This window comes from Prionailurus bengalensis, chromosome A1 (assembly GCF_016509475.1).
Source record: "Prionailurus bengalensis isolate Pbe53 chromosome A1, Fcat_Pben_1.1_paternal_pri, whole genome shotgun sequence".
NCBI classification, from domain to species: domain Eukaryota; kingdom Metazoa; phylum Chordata; class Mammalia; order Carnivora; family Felidae; genus Prionailurus; species Prionailurus bengalensis.
In genome coordinates, this window is record NC_057343.1 from 165,018,098 (window position 1) to 165,036,712 (window position 18,615).

The 18,615-nt window shown below is 36.2% G+C and overlaps 1 protein-coding gene across 1 annotated transcript in view; it reads right to left on the reverse strand.

Annotated features, from left to right (window-relative positions):
* The window catches only part of LOC122491806, a 123,831-nt gene that overhangs the window by 78,218 nt on the left and 26,998 nt on the right, over window positions 1-18,615 (reverse strand). Inside the window, exons 5-6 of the mRNA XM_043595046.1 lie at window positions 9,868-10,035; window positions 3,753-3,854 (exon numbers count right to left, since the gene is read on the reverse strand). Of these exons, the coding sequence (XP_043450981.1) occupies window positions 3,753-3,854; window positions 9,868-10,035 (270 nt within the window). The remainder of the gene's footprint in view (window positions 1-3,752; window positions 3,855-9,867; window positions 10,036-18,615) is intronic.

The window sequence follows — 18,615 nt, forward strand, 5'->3', positions numbered from 1 at the left end:
GATGAAAGAATGTTCAGCTAATAACTTGGCCCTTTGCTTTTCTATAAATATTTTAGAATCTCATTGAAAAAAATTTTACCAATAAAACAAAAGCAGGTACTCTACTAGAATTTACTTCGGATTCTGTCTCTAGATCAACTTAAGGAAGAATTGACCTCTTTAAATATCAAGACTTAAAATGATACATATGTTTTTCCTGCCACTAATTTAGGTGTTCTTTAACTTCTTTCTATATTATTTTTGAAAATAGTATTCATTATACCTTTATTAGAATTATTCCTATCGATTTGCCTTTTTTTCTTTCTAAGGGCTTTTTACTCCCTACCCTGTATGGAGGTCTTAGGTCTACACTGCCCACATATACATACCTTTAAGAGAACCTGCGGTGAGGATTATAATTGAAACCCTTCACTTGCCACACTTTCTGATATCCTTACCTCACACGGAGATTACATTCTCACCAGAAAGTCCCTGATTACAGCCAGTGACTGAATTTGGAGTGGGTACTAGAGCCAGGCTGCTTCTGGCCACCTCCTGACTTCTCCAATGAACACTCTTTGCTCTGGGTCTTCTTATCAGCCTGCCTCAGAATTTCTCAGAGCTGCACTGCCATTGGAGGATCTAACTACATAATCCTGATTCCTTCTCTGTGTCCTCTCTCAGGTGCCAGACCACCATTGTGGAGCCTTAAGAAGGCTTTTCTGCTTACTTATGCTCTCTTTCTTTTGTCTATCATAGTGATTTCCTCCAGTCTTTTGCACCTGTATTTTGGTACTGGTGTCTATTTCTCAGATTATAGGATCTGAGAAAAAGGAACTCCTTTTATTACCTTAAAGAAATTTGCATCAATTCCCAATTTGCTAATGTTTTTGAAAGCCATGAGAAGGTGGAAAAATTGACCTTCAGGTGGAAAAGAAGGACAGGAGGAATAGGTAAAAGATTTGAGTACATTTGGAAGTGTAAAGGTGATATTTCTGATGAATAGAAAACAGAGATGAGAAATAGTGAAGAAGATCACCTATGCTTGTAAGCCTGAGGCAGGCTCAGGCAATTTATTCTAAATTGATAAAAAATGAAAGAATTTTGATTATTATACTAGACTAACCTGTAGTTCTATGATTATTATATGGACTTAGAATGACAAAACAGCAGTGCTTTTATTGTTTAAGACTAAAAAAAATTAAGATCAACCCCAGAACTCACCCAGAGCAGTGAAGAATGGGTCTATAAGGTAAGCTTAGTGGAGAATATTGAGAAAAAGTTATTTTATGTAATACACTGAATGAATCCTACTCAGCCATAAACAGGTGCTGAAGATAATGTCAGTGTCGCTAAGAAGAGTTGATGTGATTTTTAAGGTATTGAATACCTTTTTCAACAGTTGGGAATGAAGTAGGTCAAATCAAGTCATGAAATCTTCTTTGATAAGAATAACAGGGTTTTTAAAGAATATGATTAGAAAGAAATAATGCATCAAGAAGAGACAAAACATCGGCTTTGTGTGCAGTAGTTAATGTTTCCTTGGTTTGGGTGACTTGTTTATCACTCACTGGGGGCAGACTGTCACTGTGTCAGTAGGACTTGAGGCCGAGTGGTTGTAGACTTCATTGAGGTCCTCTAACATCTTCTCCATTATGGGTGGCTTGGGGTAGGTGAGGAAGCATTATTCCACTCTCAAGTCCAGGGTGGGCCCTGGTTTCCTAGCAACTCAGTCAGGCAAAGCCAATTGCCTTGCCTTTGGCTTAAGTGAAACAGCTCATAGCATTCTGTAGCGAACACAGAAAACTGAGGACATTTGGGGTTGAAGCCCATCCCCTCTATCTTTATGACTCTGATGTGCCATGAAAAAGTTAGAACCGCTGAGATCATTTTGAATCCAAATGGGAAGCTTGTAATACCAAGGAAATTGGGGTCAAAGAATTCATACCTTTGATGAAATTGAGCTACGGAAACAAATCAAATACCCACGCTATCTCAGAACTTTCAACTTTTGTGAGTCAATCAACCCCTTCATTGTTTAAACCATTTGCAGTCAGATTTCTTAGTTGCAACAGAGGGTCTGAACAGATATCTGTCATAGGGGAAGAACTTTGTTTCCAGGGGTAGAAATTCTGAGATCTGAATCCTGGAGTTGTCATGATACAGATGTGTACCTTTAGGCAAGTTGCTTAACCAGTTTGAGCCTTAATATATTCATGTGCTAAATGCAAGTGATCATATAGATTGCATGGGAGGACATATATAAAATACCCTGCTCATAATAGGAATCCAATGAATATGATGGTTTTTATATTTAAAGTAAATTTTGTTTCTACCTTGATATTGTAAATAAGCAAGTAAATTTACTTCTTTAAAAACTTATCAGTGAATGTGTAATAGATATCCAAGTTGCTTACTACTAAGTTGGTCCCTTCTTGCTTAAAGGATACTAATCCTCTGCATTGTACAAAATCTATGCCATTGATCACCTGGCATAAGTGATAACTCATACAAAGAAATTTCTTTGGGAAGGGTTTAAAACTATAAAACTTCCTTGTTTTTGCGCTAGGAATTATCTCACATTCTACACAGATACCAAATATTTCTTGAGAACTGATTGGAAAATCTTGTTCATATGAAAAATTTATGGCTGTCTGGGCACACTGTTTCCTACCCACTGGTGTTGCCCAGGACTGTGGAATGCTGGGCTAAGAGGCAACTATTTCATCCTCTCAGATGTCACTCCTCTGGCCTTTACCAGAGCTGAGTAGTCATCCACTTCTTTGCAGATAGGAGAGCACATTCCTAGTGGAATCAGAGTGTACAATGAAGGAACACCAGAATGTTGACAAGAAAAGGAAAACAAAATGTGACCTTGGGTGATGATGGCATCACAGAAGGGATTATGGCACCAGGGCAAAGCAGGAAGGGTTATAGTCCTGCTGGATGGTTCTCCTCCCTTCTTCTCTGCCCCATGCTGCCCCAGCCTTTATCCCTAAGGTTCTTGGAGTCAATCGATAAACATTTTTGGAGCATGTACTCTGTTACCTTTAAGACACTCTGCACAAAGTAATGAGAATAAAATGATGGAAAAAATAGTTTCTGACCTTGGTGAATTCATAGACCAGATGGGGACTGTAATGTAATTCAGAAACCCTCTAGGCCCTGGACCTCCCTCTGTGATAACTTTATTATGCCTCCCCTAATACAACTAGCTGGGTGTAGATATCTTTATCTTCTGTTCCTGCCAATCTTAGTCTTCTGGGTCTAATTTTTTCAAAGCATTGATCTCAGATTATTCTCATGTGACATAGATCAGGGAGCAAAGGAGCTAAATTTCATCAGGCATCTACAAACTTCTAATTTGCTTGTTAGGAAATAAGGAGAGCTGAGAAGTTGTAACGGAAATAATGTAGGGGGAATGGAACTCCTCCTAGAAACTATTAAATACGGGATGACCACTCATAAGATCCTTGTCTCCAGAGCCTAAACCCTATTTCCACAGGTACAGATAGGGCTCTTCTTTGTGGGGAGACTGATGCCATATGTCTACCAGAGGAGCATGTTCCATCAGGAAAGCATGGTCTTTTAAAAAGTATTTGATCATGATGTGAGCACTTTCAATCATGAGTTTTTGATAGACTGAGACTTAGAAATTGCTTCTATTGCATGTGTGTGCTTTATGGGACTATGATATCAAAGGCTATTTATTGTGTGAGGTCTGAGATAGTTGTTCTGATCTGAATTAAAGCTGCTATAGTGAGATAACTTACTAGCATCCACTTCAGTTACCACGATTGGTTTGGAGAATTGAATTCGGAATCCCCAGGGATAATCACCAGTCCCTTTGAACAGCCTCACGGTTCGCTCTCGAACTAAAGAGGAAACAAAGAAGGCATTCTTTTGAGTTACTCTTTAGATACCACAAATATGATTATGAAGGTAGCTAGGATTTATTGCTTGTTTATTATATATCAGGCCAAATAAAAATGTTCTAAGCACTTATTAGTATTATCTAATTTAATCTTTATATCAGGTTTTTTTTATATAGAGGAGGAGACTGAGGTACAGAGAAGTTAAACAACTTACCTGAGTCACATGGTGAGTGAGGGGCAATGCTCACCACCCCAAGGCAGCATGACTCCCAAAAGGCAGCTGAGCCTTACAGGTCTGAGTCACTCAGATCCATAAACAATAAGACATTTGTTACAAGGTTATACATGAAAATAGGAAAACTGAATCCTTAGATGTACATTTAAGTCTTACAGGAGCCCAGGAAAGCCTGAACAATTGAGTTTCTCAGAAAAAAAATGGGAACAGCTGGGTGGACTTTGCAGATATTGTAACTGTAGGGTTGTGCTGTATTGATGGCGGAAAGTTCCAGAGACTTCACAGTAAGAGTTCATGGACTTTTACATGAGTCTAATGATCATTTATTAATGTGGCCCTGTTACTACTCAGTCTTCTTTTCCATGTATCTTCTCTCTTTTCTTCCTGATACCTTCACAGCGTCTTTTCTGTATAGAGATCTGTGTGTACATGCTTTTGTGTGTGTGTGTGTGTGTGTGTGTGTGTGTGTGTGTGTTTCATAGCTTCTGTGTACTAATGAGTTTGGCTTATTCATATCTTGAGCTCACTCATGGGCCCTCTTGACTTCTCAAGACATTTTAACTTCTGTGCTTACTATAGTAAGGGCATCTTCCCAGTTCAAATTCCTGAAAGTGAGAATCTCACAGGTTGAAAATATCTCTGCTCATAACTCTTTGGGCTGTTACTCTTCAGAGGTGACAAAGGGCAGGATTATCAGGCAGAAAATGTCTCTGTGGGACTGTCCCTTTTGTGGAAGGTCAATCTACATAATGGGAGATGTGGACACACAGAATTTTGTCTTTTATAGTATATTTACATCTTGTTTTTATTTAGAAAAAAAATACCCCTGAATCATGCTCGAATACAAAACTGAAAACATCTGAAGGACATAAGTGATTTCAGAAGGTCCATTTTTTAAGTGCTGACAAATTTACCAAAGAAGAATGATAAACAAAAGCCTTCAGAATATTGAGTGGTTGTATTTATGGTCAGGTTTACCAGAAAGAACTAGTAACATAATACTGGGATTATTAATCTGTCCCCAGAAATTCTACTTGTGGTATACTTTATTGGTATACTTTATTGGATGAATTTTTTTCTATACATGTTAATATCTAAAAATGATAAAGAGCAAATCCTAATAAAGTATAATGATAAACTCCCTGAGCTCCATAAGTAAGCTATTAATAATAGGCCCATTGTTAAGTCTCTGGAGAAGAAGTCAGGTAATTAATTATAAAATAAAAATACTCATCTATTAATAAGGAAGGAAAATTCATACCTTAAAGCTATAATTTGATAGAATCCCTTTTTATTAAAAACATAGGAATACATTAGAAATTATGGGTAATACATTTTGCTGCTTCTTTCGAATCCTTCATTTGGTATTTTTGTATTTCACTTCTCATGTCTCAGATAGTTTTAGATCTTCGTCTGGATTGGAGATCAAGGACATTTCTTTGCAGAGTTGCATCCTTTTTAGATACATATTCAAAGGCTATTACAGAATGCCTAAATGGCAATTTATGGATAGAATTATAAGCAATAGAGAGGTCAAAGGAATGCTTAAGAATTTCAAATGACTGATTTAACAATTATATTTTGAGTGGGAAAAGACCTTACTCCAGCTTTCCACTTGGTGAGGAATCTCTTCCTCACCATCTGACAGACAATTGGGGTAGGTGAGTCCCTGATCTTTGGAGATACTATTATTATAAACTTAAATTACAGTTTAAAGATTTCTGATTACAGAGTCTGTAAGAGATTTGCCATTACTTTATTAAATTTTCTCTCATATTATGAGGTAAATCATTGGGTTGTTTTTTTTTTTTTCAAATTTCCTATGAGAATTTGACGAATACAGTAAAAAGTTAGGCATTCTGTCCAGATGCTTTTGCATGTGACCTTCCCCTAGGTCAGCTAGGGAACAAAAATATCTGCTAAAAACAAGGAAATAAACATCTCTGTCTTTAATGATCCCTTGTAGCCCAGTAGTAGAAGTTATTCATTCACAAACATTTACTGAATATCTATTATTTGTCCAGGTGTTTTCCTTTGTGTTAGGAATGTAATGTTAAAGACAGACAAGAGACTTTTTCTCCTAGACTTTGCATGCTAGACACTGGCTGCCAAAATTGGCAAACATTTAAAGAGAGGAAGGATAAAGTCTCTTTGTATGAATTCCTGAAGGAATGTTTATTTTTCCAAAATGTCTGAAGAAAATACGCTGTTCTTCTGCTGTTGAGAACAGTATCAGGAAAAGCATGCCAAAATTGCTGGGAAAGTACTAGTGTATCCCAGCCCTAAAACTGTCCTCTGCTCTAGTCTATGCTCCTGGGAGGCTCTCCATCACTTTGTTAATTTCCTTTTGGCAGTCATTGCAAATCACTGTTTCTATTTGCCATTTACAGGATCTCAGTATAATTTAAGGGACAGAAATGAGAAATTCAAGGACACAGAAATGAATATTTTCACAATCTGCAACAGGCTGGTAGCCAATCAGGGCAGAAAGAAAATCAGAAATACTATTTCTGACCTCTGTAGAAATCATCTCTAACATCCCCTCTTGTTGAATCATCTTGCTCCCTCTAGGTTACCCTTTTGATACTGTCTTCTGCTTTTGACAGGTTGATTATCCAACAGATATTTGTTTAATGGAATATTTTTATTGTGTTGGTTCAAATCAAATCACACTTGTTGTTTTATTTTTGTATTACATGAGACTGTTAAGATGGGTACAGCTTTCAAGGCTGTGGTGATAGGGCTTTTTTTTTCTTCAGTCAAGCAAATTGAATGTCAATAATATATGTGAAAGTATAAACAATTCAATGAAGTTTTTAAATGGTGAACTCAACTGTTGGATTCTCCTGTGGGAGACTTGAGACAATCAAAATGTTTTGCAGTATGTTCCCCTCCCATTCTGAAGATAATTTTCTCACATTTTAAGATTTACAGTCTGGGTTTCCCCTGCCACTGTCTGGTGGATAATCTATGAGTGCTACATAGTTGTTGAAAAGCCACAAATGAATGTCATTGTGTTTTCAGAGACTTTGTGGGCACATCTTCAAGTATGTTATCCCTTCAAATCACACACTTCCTTGGAATCATCTTGTTAGATGTCAAACTTCAAATGAAGGGTAAATATTTCCATAAACATAACACCCCTCATATATTAAAAAATACTCTAAAATTTTCTTGTTGTTCCCTCAATATACTTTATAGTGATGCAAACCTTTATCTGTATCTCCAACTTACAGAAGAGCTTTTTTAGGGGATAAAGATGGATTTTTTTTTAAGTGTAAAATTTATTCCCAAAAATACATGCTGGTAGATATAAATTAGTATTGCAGTATCTTAAAATACCATTAGGTTAATAAAGATATTTTTCAGTTAAAAATTATTCATTTGCATTCAGCTCACTTTTCCTTCGAATCTCCATTGTCTTGTATAGATCTCTAAATATCATATAGTTGAAAACGTAAGCATCTGATAACATTTCCAGTCTTAGTCACAATAAGAAGGAACAATTGCCACATTCGTGAACTGAGATTCAGTCCAACTAATGTTACCATGAAACTCACAACATTTAAACATTTTGTTTTCCTTATGTGATATGTATATATTATATAGGCATACACATAAATGCACACGCACACATATATACAAAGTTTTTGACAAAATTGAACAAATATGTATGTGCATATAGATATGCACATATATATAAGCCTATGTATGCACGTGTGTCTGTGAAATTTGTTGGCAAAACTGAACAAATTTTTTTAACCAAAGCAAATAATAGTGAATCAATCAAATGCTTGTTGTTTGATGACCATAAGCATTTTGTAGAAATGGTGATAATTGTACTTTTTTACAGATACCATATATCAGGTGTTAGCCAAGATATTGTGAGGGAGTAGTTGTATTTTATTCACTATAAGTTTTCATACCTGCCTGCCATAAATAAATAGACAATAAATATTTGTAATTTTAATAAGTATCTTAATAGTATTTGTTTATAATTTATATAAAATATATATGTGTATATATATATACTTATATGTGAATACATAATATTCACATATATACTTATATGTGAATATGTAATATTCATCCAAAATTCTCACAAAAATTAAGAAAAACAAGGGTGAGAGATAGAAATAGTCAAGATGTATAGAAATAGCCAGTTATAATTTCTGCATATATAACTTCATTTCATTTTTTATAATACTGTAAGATAGGCAGAGAGATACTAACAATAAATAAGTAACTATTCTAAGGATACATAGCTGGTAAATTTCTGAATAGTACTGAAATCCAGGACTTCTTATTCATTCATTCAACAAATACATATTGGCTTCCTATGATGAGGCACACGTTGTCCTAAGATCTTGGACTACATCGATGGACAAAGAGACAGAAATCTTAACCTCCCAAATTTTACTTTCAGCCTGGTGTCCTTTCTTTATACTATTCTATTACTCAAAAGTTAAATACAGAATTTTTTTAAAAAGTTTATTCCTAGATCCTCATCATCTACTTTTATTTTCAAAGATTCCATCCTGAATTCTATCAATTTGGGGATTTAGAGTCTCAAACTTCGTTTCCAATGAATGGCTAAGCTTATTACTATATGAGTATAAATATTCTAAATGCACAGAATATAAAACTTGTATTATTTTATGCATGTACATAGGAACTCATTTAGATTTACAACTTATCCTCATTAATAGCATCCAATGTTGAATTTCATGCTTATGAGAAAAAATTAAGAAAGTCTCTATTTCTCTCCACAGATAAAATAAATGACGATCTTACATATAACAATCTTGTCTGTATAAATGGGATTCAGATAAAAATAAGCACATTTTGATGCTTGTACTGAAAATGAGTACATCTTTGTAAAATCTGTCACTTCTCTATGTCTTTAGAAACTTCCACTAGTGCCTAGACCATAGTGGGCACAATATTTGTTAAATGCGTGATTGCATAATTAATTTAAAACATTATTTTCAACTTGAACCTTTGTTTGCTTGAGTTAAGTTGTTGACTATTCATCAAGGTCATTTATTTATACCAATAAAACACAAGTTTACAAAAGCTCTACACCTTAAATTTTACAGCAAAGACTGGGCAAAATAGTAATATCATGTGCTGAAACTTGTAATTCAGATATAGGGGTTTTTTAAATTATTAAGCTATTATTGCATTAGGGAAATATATATAGTTTCAGTTAACTAAAAATAATCCCATAAAATCATTAAATTATTAGAATATTAGTAAAATCCGCAAAAACACATTTATATTATTAAAGGAAGATAGAATTACTAAATAACTGCAGTAAACATAAAAAGCAGGCTATAAGATCTTATGTATCACACTATATACATGCTAATATCAAATGTATATTTAATGTATGTTTAAAAACAAAACTAGACCTATGTATAACAAATAAGTAAGAATTTAAAAATGCAGAATCAATAAAATGCTTATATTTTGGTGTGGAAAAATAGATGTTACTTGTTCATACTCTAGAATATATTTTTTTTTAATAGAATTTTTACCCCTAGGACGGAAAATACTCAACTTTTCTACATTCATCTTTACGCCAAGTTTGGAATTACAACTCTTAGTTTGAATGAGCTCTTAAGACAGTTTTTATTTTAACAACTTCAGATTTTTTCACAATATTAAGAGATAGAGTGTGCTTCCCTCCATTTTGCCAACTTCGGAGGCTTGCCTGGAACTTGATTACATGTTCTCTAAGGTGTTTATTTTATACCATAACTGTAGAGTCCTTACCAGCTACTGGTCGGGGTTTTTTACTAAGACATCTGGGACTGTCCTCAGGATTCCCATCATCCCCTCGGAAAACCCATGCTGCTGAATGGAAATTCTCTGTGTAGAATCCTTTCTCTTCGAGGTCAACTCGAAAGCCAAGATCCACAGAACAGCCATCTTCTGAGGTGACTGAGGAGCAGAAAGGGCGATAACGTGAATTACCCTCTGGCAGGAAAGGAGATGTGCACACATTGATGGCCAAGGTGGGAAAGCAGTCGAACACATGTAGGGGCAGAGTCTTTATTAAAGGCAGAGTATCATCCTTGAAAGCGAGGAGCTAACTTCATTAGACTATTCGCTTAGGAGGAACTTAGATCGACTTAAAACATCCCAGATAAAAATAGACATTGCTCGAGGGCCTATACCATGGAGGTCAGCACACCAGAGATAGCACTGTGAATCTTTTTGTTGAGGAAAAATGTAGAGAATATAACTGGTTTTGAGACTTACATATTAATATTTGGGGGTCAAGAGGAAGCTACATAAGACTGAGAATGAGAATCGGTTTCAAAATTCCAAGCACAAGGGGGAAAAATGGCTATTGTCTTTCTGTACTTCAAAGAAGACACTGCAAAAACATTCCTAAAAAAACTCACTATGGTCTTACGTGTAGAATAAAGCATATGGGGAGGCAGGTAAAGTTTCATTTGACAGTTTCATTCATAGCAATTTAGGGTTTCTATGTATTTGGAAGTCCCTTGGCTAGTGTAGAATGCTGTGCTAATTAAGACAATAACATTGATTTTTTTTTTGTATTAGTTGCCAAGTGTTTCTTTGTGGCCTCATCTAGATAGTCCAGACCCGAATTCAGTCATGCCCCAAGTCTTTCAGTCTTTCAAGTGTTCAGAAATAAGTACCATTTCAGAACCAAAATATAATTTCAAGAACAGCCTAAATCCATTACTTGCCTTTCTCAACTGTCATGAAGATGGGGGATTTAAAAATCACAGCATGCTTCTTAAATTGCAACAGAACACCTCTCTTCCAATTTCTTCTCATACACCCCACACAGCTGTTCCTATTCATTTCTCTCAAAAAATTAGAGGTAAAACCACTTCCTTCCTCTCCTCACCCTGTCTAGCGGTGACCAGCTGGATTTCTGCTGAAGGTCAGTTATATAAAGTTCCCAAGAGGAGGGGCGCCTGGGTGGCACAGTCGGTTAAGCGTCCGACTTCAGCCAGGTCACCATCTTGCGGTCTGTGAGTTCGAGCCCCGCGTCAGGCTCTGGGCTGATGGCTCAGAGCCTGGAGCCTGTTTCCGATTCTGTGTCTCCCTCTCTCTCTGCCCCTCCCCCGTTCATGCTCTGTCTCTCTCTGTCCCAAAAATAAATAAACGTTGAAAAAAAAATATTTTCAAGTTCCCAAGAAGAAGGGCTCTTCTGCTCTCACTGACTTACTCTGAACAATCATTCCTAATAGTTCTTGTCCTTGGCCCTACATTTTCCATCTGCTCTCCCAGTACCGAAGACTGTAAACGTTAGTTATTGTCCTGGTACAGACCAAGTCACCGATAACTCCTACATTTGTTTAAATTGTGTAGAAATGGTCACAGGTGGTATGTTGACAAAGCATGCAACAGCATGGTCTCTGGCAGACAGTCAAGAACAAACTCCAATATCTTTAAAAATTTTTATTATTTAAGTATAGTTGATGTACTATGTCACATAAGTTGAACCCCAATATCTTTAATGCTTGTTATTGTAGTTTTTATTTTGTACAGCAAATGAGATATCATTAGACACTTATCTGCAGTTTAAATGTCTTCACGTAGATTTGTTTTTTATTCATTTATTAAGTTGAATTAAAATAATTGTTCTGTCACGAGCAAGGTGCAGTTTTAGGCGCACTGGGGATAGAAAGATAAGAGATGGAACTCATGATGAAGTAACAGAGTTCAGAGGAAGGAGAGAGCAATTTTGGATGCAGAGAAGGGTAGGATTGAAGAAGATGTCAAGGACTGGGCAAAATTTCTCTAAGAAGATGGGATTGTGGATTGGTAAATAAAGATGATAAGGACAAGTGGAGTGCAGTGAGGAAGTAGGGACTGAAAAGAGACCACATTGATTGAATAAATACAGTTTTAGTGTGTAATAATAAAGGGGATGATAGAGTACTGTAAAATGATAAAGTAGGAAAGTAAATTTTATGAGAATGTTATTAGACTTCTTGTTTATTGAAATAAAAATGATGAAAACTTTAGAATACTTTTACTCTGTATATGGGATGCCTTCTTTCATGCATCATATTTCAAAATTATGTGTTTTTGCCTTCATTTTTTAAAATAAATCTGAGTATGACATTTGACTTAAAAGGGTAGGAAAAGTAAACCAAAGAAATTATAACAATTTGTCTTTCCAAACTTCAAGCCTAATTCAAGGATGCTTCCTACATAGTACTTGATAAAGTTATAGGAGCCCTAACGGATTTTAAAGTATTAAAGCATCTTTCCTTATTCGATTTGTATCTTATATCCTTGGCCTTAAATATTCAGTTATATTTTAATAGTGATGAGTATAATATACACAGATTCCTGGGACCATGGGTTCCTCTTTATCATTATTATCATTACCCAAAGGGTAGGTAGGCCTTTTTTTTTTCTTTTGGTAGGTCTTTAAATTATAGTGACTTTTGTTTTTATCAGCATGCAAGAGACTGTTAAAACAGCTCATTTATTTACAAATAGACTCGATTATGTGAATGAGCAGTTTTCTATTCATTCAACTATGAAGACAGAGCTAATCAACATACACTTACATAAACTGAGACCTAAAATTCATGATAAAGTCCAATGAAGCAGCAGGCCACACCTGCGGCAGCTTCGAGCTTCTAGATTTCTCAACAATTGCCCCTGTGGAACTTTGAGCCAAGGAGAAAAAAAATCCAAATGTACCTTTGTCACTAAAACTTTATCTCCAAAATTTGGCTTGTGGAGATGAGCCTTTTAATAAAAGAAACTTTAAAAGAGAATGAGCTCTTAAATATGCTTCATAGTACTGAAATGGGATTTGTACTCCTTTGCTCCTGAAAAACTAAAACACTTCTTTTTTCACTTGAGAAGCAAAGAGATAAAATACTCGACTCAGTTCCAGATGTCTTTAGACATTCTCCTATCTCTTTCATTCCACTGTTTTATTTGAGGATAACAGAAAAGCTGTATCACAAGAATGAAACCCTGTTTGGACTTTCCCAGAGATGAACCCGGATCAGATCTGCATGGTCCAACTAGAGGTAGTGGGCTGTGTTTAAGGCATTAGCCCCACTGATCATTGTAGCTGAGTGACACGGCACAAGTCACTTATCCTCTGCATGACTCAGATTGCTCTTTTGGTAAGGTGAAGATGAAAATACAGTTCTTAACTTATAGTGTTGTTGGAATAATTAATAGATGAATATTTTGTACAGGCTGACATAGAAAGCACAATGTAATTGTTAGCTCTTATTACCAGAAATCAGAGGTCTCTTTCTCTCTTACTGTTCCTCCCCTCCTTCCTTTCTTATTTCCATGGAAACTAATGTTTGGAAAATACATTTTCATAATAATTTTTGTAGCTGGATGAAATAAGGGAAATGCTATCAAGTATCCTCACACAGACCCAAATACTTGCCACATCTGTTTGTCATACAGGAGCCATTTGAGATTATAAAATTCAGAGCTCCATTTTGCAGGCCCTTCTGACTTTAGTTTACAGCCTTCAAGTTATTTACCTGGTGTGCCTTAGTCAGCATTCCCCACAGCCTAGATGCATTGATCAACTGTGTCCACATACATAAATATGTCATTCCTAATGTCTTTTCCAGTTATTATGTAGGAAGTCAGAGATGAGTGAGATTAACAGACTGAGAAACACCAGCTGTAATGATACTCGATAAAGCTGTCAGTTTTTAAGTCATGGATTAGTAGCATATCCTGACTCTATAAATGAGATAGAATTTAAGCCACACATTAAACAATGTTAGCTCCAGCAACTCTGAGGGAATTGCAGTCTCTTTTGAAAAGTTTCTGAAGAAATACAACATGAGTGGGTATGGCTTGGATGAACTGAGAAATAAAATGGCAGACACTTCCATTCCCTCATGTCTAATGTGAAACAAATTGTTAGTGTACGTTTTCATTCAAAACAGAATTCACCTCAAAGAAAACGTAATCATTGTTTTAATTTAAATGATTGTGCTACTTTGGCCTGCACTTGAATGTGTATAAAGGATACGGCTGATTCCTGTGTTGTGTCATGTGGGTACTGGTAAATGTTTAACAAGCAGCTCTCCAAAAGAAAAAATGTCCTGATTTGTACTGTTTGTCAGTTTCCATTGCATAAATACTCACTCTGACCAATTTCAAGTTACTAGCCTGACGTTACTGAATTGCAATGTTAGGAAAAAATGTGCACGGTTGGCTATCATGAACCACTGTGAGCTGATTCCAGCACACCTATGGTGGTTTCTTTTTGCCAAGAAATGCAGAGCAGATATGAATGTCTAATAGCACTAGTCCACTAGTAGTGGACAATTTGTCCATAAAACAAAGCATGAAACAGACTTGGACTGAAAGGGTCCAGGGAGCTGAAGGACACAGGAAACAGGAAGGAACTGGTCTTTCTATATGAAAAGGAACTGAAAACTAGAGAAAATGGTCCCTTTCTCTATGGCACATAAAGATCATCTGTGATTAATCAAACAGAGTTTCCATTCAGTCTAATTTTTTTAGTTGAGATCAATCTAGATCATTCTAGGTAATGGTAGAAGCTACTGTGATAAGTAATAAATTTTTATTACTACATGTAACATTTTATTGTTTTCCTCATTTATAACTAAACTGTTCTTCTCTCAGGTTCTTCTTTCTTAGCTTTTAGGATGGATAGATTCAGATTATCATAGTGTTAGTGGATTGTTGAATATCTTGATAATTTTGGTTGCATGGGTATAGAGGTAAAAGCTGCAGTTGAATTTTCTGCAGCATAAAATAGAGGAGTCCCCAAGGTCCAAGGGAAAATCCAGAATGATGGAAACAGAACACAGTCACTACGGGTATTCTATGAGGGAAGCTGTGCTATAAAAGGGGCTCCGTGGATGACTATGAGGCAGCACTGGGGTCTTTGAAGTAGAATGGTATCTACAGGAGATTTCAAGTTGTTTTCTAGGGAGTATGTAATATAAGACCTCCCCTCTGTGTCCCCTTTGATGTCTTCAGAAGGTTCTCTTCCTCATTTTCGCTTAATGTGAATATATTCTTTGGGGTCACCTGGATGAGTGGAGCCAGGGGCAGTTGTATCTGCATAACCCAAGATTTTTATTCTTAGGTGAAAAGAAATAAAATGTTCAAAGACTGCAAATTTATCAAACAAGAGGCAAAGAAAAACAAGAATAACAGTCCAAGAATATTGCTATCTAGGAAATCCAGTAAAATTTTAGTGAAATTCCGGCTATTTATTCCTCTCAAGACTAGGGATGACTCTAGGACATGGAGAACAAAACCTCTTTCCTCTTTGACAGCTTGAACACTGAAGACCAAAGCCACCGAATCCTGCACACCTAATTGTCTAAATTAACATGACCTTATTCCATAGTATTTAACAGTTTTTTTTTTCCCCTTAGACACTTGACCAGGCAGATACTTTCACTGTTCCTCATAGGAACTTCTCCACAAACCATCAACTCTTGAGTAGAAACCACCAACAGATAGTTTTCTTCCTCACTCTCTTCAGAACTTTCAAAATCCTCAGATGGCCATTTCCTTAAGTTCTAACCTGTTAACTCATGATCCTTACCCTGTCCTACTCAAGCTCTTAAACTGAAAGACCTAATGTAAACTAAATTTGTAATTGTCAGTAAAATCAGACTTTGTTCCCCCCCCCCTCTAAATTAGCACCAAAGCTCTTTCTAGGGGGGTGTCCTTCTTTATATCTATGAGCAATAAACAGTTATCAATATGTAGTGTTGGTGATATTTTATTATTGCTCTAATATGAGAAGAGAGCACTGGTGTGTCATAAGGTTATGGTATGAAAGAGATTGTACACTCAAATGAGTAATTTGAGGAGAGTTTAACCCTATGCACAAACTGGACAGGACTTAAGGAAATTGGGGGTGATAGAGTGAGATTAAGACCAGTCCATCTAAGACTAAAATAAAAGAGGGAGGAAGCAGGTACCAGTTACCAAAACCTAGAGCCATAGAAGGCAGTGGAGAGAGGGCTACTTTATAGGGTTACGACCTATGGCTTTAGGGAAACACCCAATCCTTGGCATACCCCAGGGAGAAATCTGGGGCAATAATGGCAGGACCTCACTCTGCTCTTTCCCTTCAGGCTCCTGCTGATCTTCCCAATTGGTCAAACCCCACAAAAAGCCAAAGGGAAAATTAGCCCTTTGATATAGTCCATATAGAGGTGAGACACTTATGGCAGAGTGTAAGGTGGAGAACAGTAGAAAAGGAAGCTAGAAGGGCAAATGGAAGCTATTTGTAGATGTGGGCTCAAGATAGAGGAGCAAGAAAAAACACAGTCTCCCATTCTGAGAAGCATGCTAGAAAACATACATGGATAGGTCCTAATTCTTGCAGGCTATTTTATGAAAAGTGTGATAAATTCAATTATACATATGTAGAAGCAAGGTTTGCAACTGAATTTTTCTGCATAATAAAAGCATTTCTAAGTTCAGAGGAAAAACAGGAAGGAGATAGAGGGAAGGCATGTGGGTGTAGCACAGTATGTGTTTTAAGACTTGTGGAAGTGTTTGAAAGAAGGAAGGGTATTAGTACACCAGTAGCTGGGAAATACCTGAAATCCAGGATCAACCTATAAGCCATGAAGTGAAATCATAACAGGCAATATACTTAAGAAAAAATTTTCCTATTGAAATATATCTGACATAGAATACTGTATAAATTTCAGGTGTATACCATGCTAACTTGATACATTTATACACTGCAATATGATTGCCATTGTAGCTACTGCTACATTATTTAGCTAATGCTAATTATTATTAGAACCTCTATCACATTACGTAATCTTTTTAGTAGTATTGAATAATTAAGTTCTAGTCTTTAGCAAACTTCATTATAATACAATATTGTCTATATTCACTGTACTGTAATTACTTCTTGCAAGTTTGTACCTTTATTATATTTTTTAATGCTTATTTATTTTTGAGAGAGGGAGGGAGAGTGGGAGAGAGAGAGAGAGGCAGAAAGAGAGAGAAGGGGACAGAGGATCCAAAGCAGGCTCTGTGCTGACAGCAGAGAGACTGATACGGGGCTCGAACTCATGAAGCTTAAGATCATTGCCTGAGCCGAAGTTCGATGCTTAACCGACTGATCCACCCAGGTGCCCCATGTTTGTACCTTTAAACAACATCTGTTCTATTGCCCTATTCCCCAATTCTTGGTGACCACCATTTTTGTCAGAAAGTTTTGATGCAGAACGCTGAGAACACCACCAAGAGCGAAACCTAGAGAGGCCCCAGTTGCAAGCAACAGTGTAATCAATTGGACCACCATGGCAGAAACAGCAGGGAATCTGATGTCCACACATTACTCACTCTGAATTCCACGAGGGGTCAAGTAGCGGCAGTGATTGCACCTGCCTCTAGCCATGAACAATGACTGTGTGAAAAAGTTGAGGACTGAGAGCAGAGGACACCCAGATGGGATATGGAATGTCCTGTGCAATAAGTCATTTATTGCAACCTGAAGCAGGAGACTATGAGAGGAGGAAGGAAAATAGTATTTGAAGAAATTGTATCTGAGAATTTATGAGAGTTGAAGAAAGTTTAGAGTCATCAGCATGCCAAACATTAAAATATATTTAAAACACACACACTGAAATACACACTAGAAAAATTTTAGAATACCAAGGATAAAAAGAAAACCCTAAGAACTAATAGAGATGAAATTTCGATTAATGACAAAAGTTTTGAGAATGAGATTGGAGTTAGACTTTTCATCAGTACGACTGGCTACAGGAAGACAATGAACCAGCCTCTTCAGTAGCTTGAACCTAGAATTCTGTACCAAACTATGGCAAACTGTCATTCAGAATTAAAAGGCAAGTAAATACATTTTCAGATATGTCAGGACTCAGTTTATCGCCCCAAAATCTCTCTTAAATTATTAGAGGATTATAGTAAGAAGAAAAAGAAAACAAACTCTGTTGGAAGTAATTGGTACATAAGGCAATGATGAGGAAAACTAATGGAATATTAAGTATTGATCATTAAAATATTTTTTAAAAATTTTGAACCAAATTCAACATATCAATATAGAAATTGATGAGGGGGAAGGGGACTAGAAGCGGAAGAAAGTAAACATTACAACAAAATGTGAAGCAGTGGGAATATTTTACTGGAAGTACAATAAAATATTCATATTAATATATTAATATAATTAGAATTGATTTATTAATACTAATATAACATATAAATATACTTACTATTAATATATTATACTAATATAACAAAAGTATTCTCCAGGGAAGCATTTCAAGAGTCCATGCACAGAAAAGGAAGGATAATAAAACAACCCTATACAGTGGTATATGTGAGAATAAAAATTTAAGATTCCAGATCCTGAGTCCTTGCTGCCAAACAGGAAGATGCAACTGGAGGAAGTAGACATTGACCAAGGGACAAAAATGAAACACTCTCAGAACAAAATGGAACACTTAGATTATATTCACCGTTCACATGAATGTAAGAACACTGTGGTGGGATAACACG